The 12,078-nt window shown below is 30.6% G+C and overlaps 1 protein-coding gene across 1 annotated transcript in view; it reads right to left on the reverse strand.

Annotated features, from left to right (window-relative positions):
- Positions 1 to 12,078, reverse strand: part of LOC113517406 (guanylate cyclase 32E) — a 55,753-nt gene that overhangs the window by 26,196 nt on the left and 17,479 nt on the right. Inside the window, 4 exon segments of the mRNA XM_052894612.1 lie at positions 3,624 to 3,701; positions 4,642 to 4,843; positions 6,084 to 6,206; positions 7,491 to 7,598. Of these exon segments, the coding sequence (XP_052750572.1) occupies positions 3,624 to 3,701; positions 4,642 to 4,843; positions 6,084 to 6,206; positions 7,491 to 7,598 (511 nt within the window).

Raw genomic sequence — 12,078 nt, forward strand, 5'->3', positions numbered from 1 at the left:
AGTAAACAATCTTAATAAGTCTTATGATGAAAAAATACTAACCATAATATTTATTGATTTCATTTGTAAAAGAGTATTTTGACATATTTAATAATAAACGCGGCTGATTGATTAGACATAAATTTTATTTACTTCACTGCATTTTCAGTGCCGTTTTGAGTACAGTTTGTTTTTCTTTGTATGTTAATGGGCTTTACAAATATTATTCCATTTGATATGAATTGGTACTTACTTCATAATTTATTACCAATGAACATATGACGCAATTAGGTACCATTTCAATGACAGAGTAATTAATAACTCATCAATGTTCCATAAGAGGATAATTATCATGCTGGATGTTGAACTTTATATTGATTTTTAAGTTTCTGACACTAGAATGTTATACTTTATTCTTATGACATTCTCGGGATGATGAGTCGAGTGCCAATAACTGGAAAGCCATTCATCCTAGAATTCTTAGTTGTTAACTTTCTCATCAGTTTTTTATTCTAAATCCGTATGTTGGATATCCAAAGTATCAAATCAATAATTCTACGAAAGTAATTGGTTCTAAAATTGGAAAACTTGGGAAACTTGTAACACTGAAGCATTTGCCTATCTTTTATTTTCATATATTTTTTTATATATGTTTCACATGTATATTTATATAAATAGGATTTTTTTAAGTTTTTTGTTTGTAATGCAATGTTCTTTTCTAGAAATCTGTTCGATTCCAGAATAAGGGCATAAGGGTATGCGACCCCGGCCTTCCGAGCCGCTGCTGTGACCTAGTCTTTTCCGCAATTGTAGAGTTCCCCCCCCCCCATCCTTTCTCACATAAGTCCCTTATTCTTCTCATTTTTTAATTTCCTTTACGCATTTTGAACATTCCCTTCCTTTTCCCTCAATCCTTTTCTCCATACCGTAGGTAGCGGAAACCACTAACAAATGCATTCCCAAAGAGGGGTTGACGACAGGCAGGCGGCCGTAAAACTATAAGCCAAATCTTTTTGTAATATGGATAAAACCATATTATATGACCTCAAATAATTGGGATAAGGGTAAGAAGATGATGAATGTAATGTAATACTCAAAAAATATTTAACCGATATAAAAAAAATTCACCTATAGAAAATTACATTATCAGAGGGTAACATGGGTTGTATTTAATTAAAAAAAATACAGATCTTCTACCTATCTATCCGTGCGAAGTCGAGGCGTGTCGCTAGTATCAAGTATATCTATGTATTAATGGACAAGTAGCTCGTAATTTTATTAGAAATTATGTCGCTGTTTATTTATGTATACAAAATTATAACTTATTGATAGTGTGAAAATTAGCAAGTGAATACAAACAAGACTTGAGCCAATATATTTGCTTGTTATGTGATTGATGACTCTTCGCTTCGCTAGCGAGAGGGAGAATTAGGTACGGTAACTGCCTTAAATAGCTGCAATAATAATACTGACTAAAAAAAATATTGAATATTATGAGTGGTGTCAGTAATTCATATACCTACTGACTTTCTTTTTTTTATACAACATAGAATGGCAAACAAGCTGACGGCCCACCTGATGGAAAGTGGTAACCGTCGCTAATAGACATGAGCAGTACCATGGATATAATAGAGTATACTGTTTCGCCCATGATACCCTCCATGCGTTGCCATTCCTGAGGACTCAGGTGTTATTCCTCTGTACCTACCCAGTAAATTCACGCTATATCCCACCCTTCAAACCGAAACACAGCCATGCAATGAAAACGGTAATTTGGATCTTTACATATTATCTAAATTGATTATGATTATTTTTATTTCATTTTCTTACCAGAGGGAGTTTTTACATTGTAGGAACAAATGTTAGTAAAAAAAATACAGTTGCGCTTGGATGACTGTGTTACGGTTTGAAGTCTGGGATATGTCGTTGAAATTTAAGGGTCCGCTACGTACGGGTATATATATTCTAAGGTTTCCAAGATGCATGTTGGAGGTCACCAAGTTTACAGGTGCATTAACTTTTTGCCATTCTGAGTAGCGTAAATATAATTGTTCAGTATTTTATTCATGATAATTAACATTACAGTTACATAAGGATATATAAGCTTAATTTCTTGTTTAACAATATGGTTAGGATTGTTTTAAAGTTTTAACTTTTCAGACATTAAACTTTTATTAATATTATTATAAATTACTATAGAAATATTATTAATAATAGCATATGAAAATCGTAATATAACAATTATTGCGTGGTTGATTTTTTTTATATTTTTTATTGAATTTGTTTTAGCGTATTCTTTCATCGCATGTGGGATAAAATGTGAATGTGCAAGGCAGATCAAATAAAGGGGACTATCTAGACATATATTATATCAATCATGGATTATGGAAATTATTCACGCGCCGAAACCCTTCCACGGGTAAATGTCAGCTTTTCAGAATCTGAAAAATATATTTCTGTGGCATTGTTATACGAAAATAAGAATAGATTTTGATACATTTAAGAACTATATGATTAAACATTAATTTGAAATAAAATTTATGAGCTCTAATAAAGCAATAATTTGGTGAACCCAAATAAATAAAGACAGGCTTAAAATCATTATGAAATAATATATCCAGTATAATTCAAGGGCATCAAAAGGGATCAGATTAACAAAAAACACTTTTATAAGTAAAATAGCTTTCTGATTTATCCTAGGATAAAAATACATTTGCTCTTTCCCTTCCCGATATTGGAATATGTTTTATTCACAAGATTGGAATATGAACACGAGTGTCCCAAAAAGTTAATTCACTGGGAATTCAGAATAAAGAACCAAGTACACCGAAGCGATCAGCGATACAGTGAGAACTTAGTGAAATATGATTAAAAAAATGTTTCTGTTTTGTTGGCATCTGTTCATTTCATAGTCATTATCACATAATTATTTTAGAATAATATAAAGATAAATATGCTCACGTCTATAATGCCTGATACCTATTTGTTATTTGAAAAGCATCATGAATTAGGGAAGACAATAGATTTTTACGATTCTTTTCAAAAAGTCATTGCAAAATGGAACGTTGGGATATAGCATAAGCTAAAAATTTACCTTGAAAAGATTACTTTCAGCAATAAGACTGCTTTACTGTACTTATAAAAGTGTATCGTTACATTTATTAATGGTCTTGCTTATTACCTATATTCTATTATGCAAATAAAGTATACCCATTCATTCATGATTTATACATACATAATCGGCTAAAATAAATTCATTAATCAAAAGTAAATCACTGTCTCATTGTCAGTCATAAACGACAGGCAGAGAGGGATAAGTATCTGCTAATATAGACATAAGTATATCATACTTATGCTATTGAATATTTCTGTCCGATATGATCAAGGTTTTTCTTTTTTTGTTCATAACGTTCATTACTTCCCTTTTTATATTCATTTAGTTTGAAGAGGGATACTGTTATCATTGATTATATTTAATTCGACTAGATACCGATGATCATTATGTTTAATTAGTCTATTGTTAAAATGTTGTTTAAATGTGTAAAACAAACATTTTTGTTAACATTTTTTATAATAACAGTAATAATAAAAAAAGGACTATTAAAATTTAATAAAATAATTCTATGTATAATATACTTACATACCTGAATCTAATAGCTGCATGGCATCCAAGGCCAGCATCAGACCGATGTGATCGTGATAATATCCCACGGAAACATAGACTGGAACAAGAATTTAATGATGATGATTTTGGAAATTTTTACTTTTTAATTACTTTAAAAAATTGGAAATGATAGTGAATGTACTTAGAAAATAATACTCATAATGAAAGCAATCGCAAGCAAGAAATGCATATAAATCTATCCTACCACACAAGGAACTTGGCGTGAAGTTAGATTGATAGATATACTTAGCAGCGAAGATTGAACAAGAACTAAAGAAAGTTCAATATCTTTGCTAAGTAGCTGTTCTCAATAATTATATCCCTGATGAATGATAGGCTATTACAGACTATCTCAGCAATAACTAAACATCAGAGCCAGGAAAATACTCGTATTTATACAAAAAAATATTCTTTCCATATTCTTGTTTCATATAAATTTAGTTAATAATTTTATATGATGTTATTTAATTATATGTAAAATACAGACAAAAAACATGGCATTAACATAATAAATACTGGGTAGAAGTGACATTCTGTGTTATTAATTGAGTATAAATTTGTGACAACCCTATTTGAGTGAGTGGAACTGGGTTGCTTTTTGTCGGCATCGAAACACTCACAAAGAAAAATACAGTAATACCTTAACTTACGCTACCATGATTTACGCAGACCGGAGTTACCCCATTTTGCAATCTCGTTAATTTAATTGTTTGAACGCCAGAGAATTTTAGATAATTCACTCCACTCATACTATTGTTAAGGTGCATAATTGAACGTGTCCCGCGAAATAGATGTTTAGTTAGGAACTCATAGAAATACGTATATAGTTGTACTCGGAGTATAATAATTTATGTATTGCTATGAGTTATTACGCGAATTGGACTTACGCGGTTATCGCTCTGTCCTATCTATCGCGTAAGTACGAGGCATTACTTTATATGAGTGTCACTCCTATCCAAATTATTTATGCTTAGAGTATTACTATACGCGGTACTTACTTCTAGTGTCTTTATAAGTCTCTCTAACAATGTCCAAGAAGGGATTACGCGTGAAGTTTTCTCTTCTATTTTCGTTGTAATAAGGCTGTCTGTAGACTTGTACTTTGCGTACTGATATTTGCCTCTCTGTTGCCGCTGACATAATAGCAAGGGCTAATCGAGAGAAATCATGATTTGGTGCTTTGAGGTAGACTACTGCTATCTGCAAATAATATAGATAGGTGTAAAGGTTAGATAACCTTTCTAATAAGACCTTGCACTTTAAAATTTGTAACCTGCTCGTGTAATATCCGTGAGGAGATATTTATATAGCGGAAGAAATAATACTCAAACTTTCAATTTCCTATGTATTTTATGCGGGAGCATTTCGATTTAGTACGCGGTTTAAGTCGACGAATCAACAACCAATCCAAATTTTATTGATGCTATAAAACTAATAATAAATTTTTATTAGTTATATCTTTAAACACTGTATAAAGGCATTTAGATTTTATTTATTAAAAAAATATATAATTTCTATAATATTTAATTTCTTAAGTGGTTAAACAAGCCAATTCAGTAGTACATAGAGCTATTTGTCATTGTAGTATGGATTATGTAGGTATTGTAAATAACAGCGTTCTTGTAAATGTTGAAATGTTAAGTTAATTATTATTAATTAGTTTTGTGAAGGCCATAAGCATTTTAGTTATAGACTTGTATTTGAAATGTTGCTGAACGAAAATTTTAATTTCGTGTCTAAGTGATTGAGTGTATCTATATATTTATACCTTAGATTTATATACTATTTATTTTTAACTACTAAACTAGCTATCTAGATTTTTAATCTCTCGTAAGTACCATATATGGACCTAGTTATTGATTTTTTCTTATTTACTTAGTTATTGATTGTATTCATTCGGTATACCTTTTATTGCTTGCACTATAATACCTGCTTATATATAATAATACTAACATAGATTTGTTACAACAGATTTGTTTAAAATCCTAAACTTATTTTTCGTTTACTTTGCGATGGAGAAGTAATGAGAACGTATTTGTTATAATTTCGATCAGCTATTGCATCCTTACAAAACATCAGTGAATCTAAACTTTTTCACAATATAGTTTTTATTAGAATATTTCTAATTAAATCTAGACAGATGGGTCGAAAAACGATAAAAAATATAAATCCATCATACTATCCAAAATTTTTGTTCTTTTTTTACTTTTATTTTTTTTTAAAGATAAAATATTTTAAAGTAGTAATGGAAAAATGTAATAACTGTAGAATTGATATATATATTTCTAAAGGATACAAAAAAAATTTCACGCTGTAGGTATAAACCTAAGTACAATTTAAATGAAATTTCAGTACAATGTGTTATATAATACAATTGATAATATAGAAAAAGTTGTCTACATAAATAAAAAGAGGAAAGTATTAGGATAAATAAGTTTACATGCTTGAAATTGAAATGCGTGAGCACGGCGAGGACTGATCGCGAAATGTCGATGTCCGAGGGTCGCGTCCGCGCGAACGTAGCGTACACCCTCTTGTTTGAACTGGCCACATCTCTGCAATACTGTAGAACAAATTTTAACAACAAAACTATTTAAATACATGGTAATATTAGTTTAGGTTGTTAAAAGTGAGATATTACAAAAACTTAAAAGTGTTATAAGGTTACTGATTTTGTCATCGAAATATAAATAAGTAGTTTTATAATGGATAATAATATATATTGAATACAAAAATGTGACTATAAAACGAATAGAATTGCAATTAGTTGTTTAAAAATGGAAATTCTAAAGATAACGAGAAAACAGTTAACGCAGCGACGCCGCAGCGCAAAGTTTTTCTTATAACGATGGCGACTTTGTTAATTTGAATTATGAATATGGATTATATAGTAAAAATATCAACTCAATAAATGTCTTTATAGATATAAAAGCTTATATTTTTTTTATGTTTTTCGTAATATTTTTATGTATTTTATAATTTCTTACAAACACACAAATTATTTACAAATACACACAATAAAACATATAAACTCGCACCACTATGCATACAATCACGCCACATTCACGCACAGATACATCTTTCATAGCAATTTATAGTTAAGTTATAAAAAAATATTTATATTTTATATAGGTAGTATCTTGATATATGTATTTGCATAAAAATCTAGTAGATCTATGTCCACAATCTTATCAACATTAAAATATTTACAATTAGCATTATATTAATTACCCCAGCTTTTATTACAAGATTTATTTATTACAGAAAGTAAATATAAGTGGTAAAGCCTGATATTCGTGATATATATAGGCTTCATAAATTAGTTTGGTAGGGGGGAAAAGGGATTGTTAGTAATGGAGACTGAGAGTCCCATTTCTAGCAATATACTCAACCAGGTCGACCTCCTCGCGGTTCCCCTGGAAACTATCATGATTAATTCCTGATGAATTAATCATGATGGGCAACTGGCCTGTTTTCATCCTCATCGATCACCCTTCACTGGTGCCCCATCAGCGTATCCCATTAGCGCAGGCGGGGTTACCACTCCATTTTCATCCAATAAAAAAACAACCTAGTTTGGGCCTCAACTCTCACAATCCCTCCAATAATTAATTGTAACCTATTTAGTTACAAGTTTTTATGAGAGGAATAAACCATTAGTATTTCTATTTATTAAGATACTTTCTTTGAATTGAAAAAAACGTGCATTAAATCATCTGTCCACATCTTATTTATTGATTGTTTGTGACATATACAAGCATTATCAGAAATTGTTGACTGTAACAAAAATAAATGTACTGTTCTTTGAAATCTAAAATAAATAAATTTAATACTCAAAATAACTTACGTAGCTGATCATAGGCAAGTTAAAAGCAGCCGCCATCCGACCTTCGTGGACACATGTCTCTTGCGGGCCAATGAACGCGGACACGTTGGCTGCCCACAAAGCTGCCACCTGTTGGACGTACGACCTATTTTGATAAAATGCACATGTACAGGTACGTAAACATATGTATGTAAAGTGTGACTTAAATACGTACTCGGCATAGAATGGACCACCCCTTTTTTATGTTTGATGGGCAGCAAAGTCCTTCTTAAAACATCAAAGCCTAATTGCGATTGCCAATCCTATTGCCAAGTGAGGCAACTACTAGCGAAGCCTCCTTTTATAAAGAAGGCCTTTGATGATATATAGATACAAAAGGTATTTAAAGTACTTATTTATGACAGTTTTATTGTATTGCATTATTTTAAAATTATTCCATCATATTTTGTCCAATCGTTCTACATTTTTTTCTCGTTAAGTTTCTGTCTCTAATGTAGTTATGTTTATTATATACTACAGATTTATAAAGACTTACAAATATTTCAATTCTTGTCAAGTGAAGAATTTATCATTAATTATTTGCAAGACGTCCAGAAAACGACTTCAATTACGTGTTAAGTGTCATTTAACTTCATGTTTAATAGACCCTTGCGCATTTCACCCCTACAATATCATGGTGTCTAGCTCTAATGAAATAACTTCATTGGTTTTCTGTCAGTTAACCCCTTTGCCAACAATAAACGCAATCAACAGTGGAATGCAGAAGTTTCCTTGTATTATTTCCTTAGGCGCCTCATACCTAATGAAGAGTCAAAGGAAATGAATAAACATCAGCTCTCAAGCTCCTACCAAATGGAGGAGAAAAATTAATAAGTTTCACGTCTGCTGTAATATAGCGTAAACGAACTCCCGTTTACCAGTTTGATGTCTACTGGGACTTTCATATTTATAGTTGTCAGTAAAGTAACTGCGTTCTATTATAGTCCCTCGTTTATGTAATATGTACATAGAATTAATTAAGAATAGAATTATTATAATCTAATATAGTAGAAAATTGTTAGTTAATGCACTGTTCAAAGTAATTTAGAAATTTTGAAATATTGCATAGTCGGGACGTTAACATGAAACCTTCTTTAGAAATATCAAGGGAATTATATACAGACCACATCCTATCTTTCTTGTTTTTTTATGAGTTATATTAGGGGAGAAATTAAATTAATGGAAAAACTATTTATTATTGATTAACGTGTGGATATAAGAAATATACTTTAATATATAAAAATCCTGTTTTACAATATTTGTTAGTCTTTAGTATTAAAGTACCTAATTCTATCAGTTTATAAAAATCACAATAATTCAAGGCAATAACATTTACAGTATGGGGTACCCCGAGGCCTCTTTTGGAATTATACAATCAAATATTTATTTTATAATCAACGAACATTACACATGTATATCTACATACATAATATAATAATGGAGAATTACTTATCGACTTCAAGTGTCTAATATTTGTCGCTAGTTCAGGAGTTCTGTTCATTATTTGTTACGCACGTACTGCTTTTCATTTATCAAGTATCTATCGCCTATGAGATAGCCAAACTTTCTAGATTTTGCTGCTTTTGTACACATTTTGCGTGTATCCGGAATGTTCATTATAATAGAAGAGGAAGATGCTACATACACGTACGTGACTGAAGGGATAAATAAAAGATACAAAAATAAGAAAAGATTTCTGAAAGTTGAATATCGTCGTCATTAGACCTTCACTTTGGACCGTTAAATATTTTTTCATATATATTTTTATCATTTCGAAGTTGATTGAAAAAGAATCATAAAGAAAAGGTACGTATATAATATTTTCTTTGTGGTAAGTCAAATTCCCAAGTTTTATCTACTTAACTATGAGCTTATAATAACAAGAATACGCGTCTGCGGCCGACAACGACTGATGCGCCCGCTTTTTTTATGTACCCTTACGTACGCCCTCTTTTCCTGCTTTATATCTTAAAAGAACTTTAGACACCATCAATTACCCTAACAAATATTCTTGACTTGATAAAAAGTTCGCATTTACGGATAACGTGTAACAGCAAGAGGAAAAATTTATGTCCCTTGCTTCCTGCTTGTGTCGTAAGAAAAATTACTGTAGTAGACAATAATGGCTCTGTTTATTGCATGTTTAAGGAGCAGTATAGTTTGTTTTATAAATTAAAGTTTCATAATAATGTTAATATTTTCTATTATCATTCTATTTTACGAGTAATTTTAATGATTATAGAAAAATGTCCATACTTTGATTAAAAATGGGCTAAGTAATTGAAATACTGTTGTAACGAACTTTCATACTTGATCAATTATATATTTATTACTACGTATTCACGATAGTTATTATTAATTGTCCTTATATCTAAAGTCATACTCTTCACTTTTTGCGGGAAGCAAAGTGTGACTCATATTATGGGTCCTGCATGATTCCGAAACCAGTCGAGAATTAACGAAAAAAATACACGTAAGTCAATCCGGTTATTTTTACCTTATTAATAAGCATAAACTTTATATAAAACTTTTAACAATAACAGTGCCATTCGCTTAACTTAATATATCTGCTTTATTTTCTTTACCTCTTATACCTCATAGAGACTAATTACTTAGACATTTTTTCGTATACCTAGGCAAATATATCGTTTACATAACCAAAACTTAATGGATAGAAATAGTTAGACAAAAACTTGCCTTGTAGTACTGGATTATGGGCATATCCAGCACCACTGATGATGTTCAGTCTAGGATTTGAGATGGGGATCTACTACAATATGGAAACTAAGATATTTGTTTGTTTTGTTCTACTAGTAGAACAGAACAGATTTTTCAGTCCGCTCAGTTTTAGTATTTAGTAGAACTAAATCGTAGAACAATACGGATATAATCGATATTTCGACTGATAGTTCGTCGGTCACAGATTCAGCCAACTTCTACTGAACAAAACCTCAAACATAATTCAGATCAAAATCAATAAAAAACTTAAATACTTTTACTTCGATCGAGCTTTATTCAGACGTGTAATTTGGATTTTAAATATCGGAATACGTCCCTGGTTTCAGGTTTGGTATCCGGATCAACTGAACAAAAAAGTAGAGACAGAAAAAGTAATTGTTGTTTAAATTTCTGAATTATAAATTATAATGAATAAATATCACGACTGAAAGAACTGTGAGTCGAAGCGTGAATGGATGAATGAACGAATGAATAAATTGACGATCAAACGGATGGTTGACTAAATTGATGCATGAATTAATCGTCGTTTGTAAAAATTATGTATGGTAATAAACACATCTTCTATAAAGAAGTAATACTTATAATTTTACACGACAATTAACTTTGTTAAAGTTAGTAATGTTTGAAAGTGGTAAACCTATCTATATTACCTATTACATTAGAATTTATTAAAGTGATCATTTCGATTCGTTGTTAAGAGTAGATATTAATAAGCACAATGACATAGATCTGTCAAACAGTCACATAAGACATCCTCTGTGTGTACTATGTTTTTAAGTACTGTTACGTTATGTACGTTACTGTTACTGTTATTTATAAATACAAGTATACGTTTTATACTTAGTTATATAATAAAATTCGATAGTTGTGTATTGTGTAATAATTTTGTATCTATTTATTTTCGCGATATGTTCACTAATCCTAAACCAATTTTGATATTTTTGTATAGGCCCTATACTACCCTATATTATATGTATATAGGGCCGATCAGAAATATTTTGTGGAATAAAAACTCAAATTATTAAATGTTAGCAAGTACTATTAACTGCTTTGAACTTAAGGATAGACGGTAATTAAGCAAGTGAATTAACTAATAAGATGGAGTAAATTACAGTAGAACGTGCTGTGGCTTCTGATGGCCGCCATTACTAGGTCACCGAGAGTCTTAGGAATAACGCACCGTCGCACATTGGATTATTTCTGGAGTACACAAGCAAGAATGCACTTGCCTGATATTATACTGATATAATTATGATATTCAGCCATTGCAGGTGTTGAATCATAGACTGTTGCTTTTACTTTTATTTAGTGCGACGATATTGATTATTAACATTGATTATAAACGTAAAAGTTATTTAAATCCTTTATTAATGGTTATTTTTAACATTGCTATTAAAAAGTTGTTTACAAATAATACAAAGCAAGATTTCGTTCAATTGATTTTTTTTATCAAAATATGTTTTATTTATATATCTTGTGCATCTTTATGTAAATACTAACTTTAGTCTTGATGTAGTTAGTATAAGATGAAAATGTGACAATATTCTTTTGGTGAAAAAATAATTATTAAAATTTGGCGAAGGTATCATTTTGATATCGAAATTTGATATATGCGTACTATATGAGATGGAGAATGATATAGATTACTTTTATCCCGGTCCGTAAACATATAACAGTCACGCGGCCGAAGTCGCGGGTAAAAACTAGTAACTAATACCCAACAGAATTGAAAACGGACTCTTTTTTCGTCCTTATTCTTCTACATTTTCTAAAATATGAGTTTGATACTGAAACTACATAAATTAAATAATTCTAATTATCAATAGAATTA

Source organism: Galleria mellonella, unplaced genomic scaffold (genome assembly GCF_026898425.1).
Source record: "Galleria mellonella isolate WM207_F2 unplaced genomic scaffold, CSIRO_AGI_GalMel_v1 utg223, whole genome shotgun sequence".
Taxonomy (NCBI): domain Eukaryota; kingdom Metazoa; phylum Arthropoda; class Insecta; order Lepidoptera; family Pyralidae; genus Galleria; species Galleria mellonella.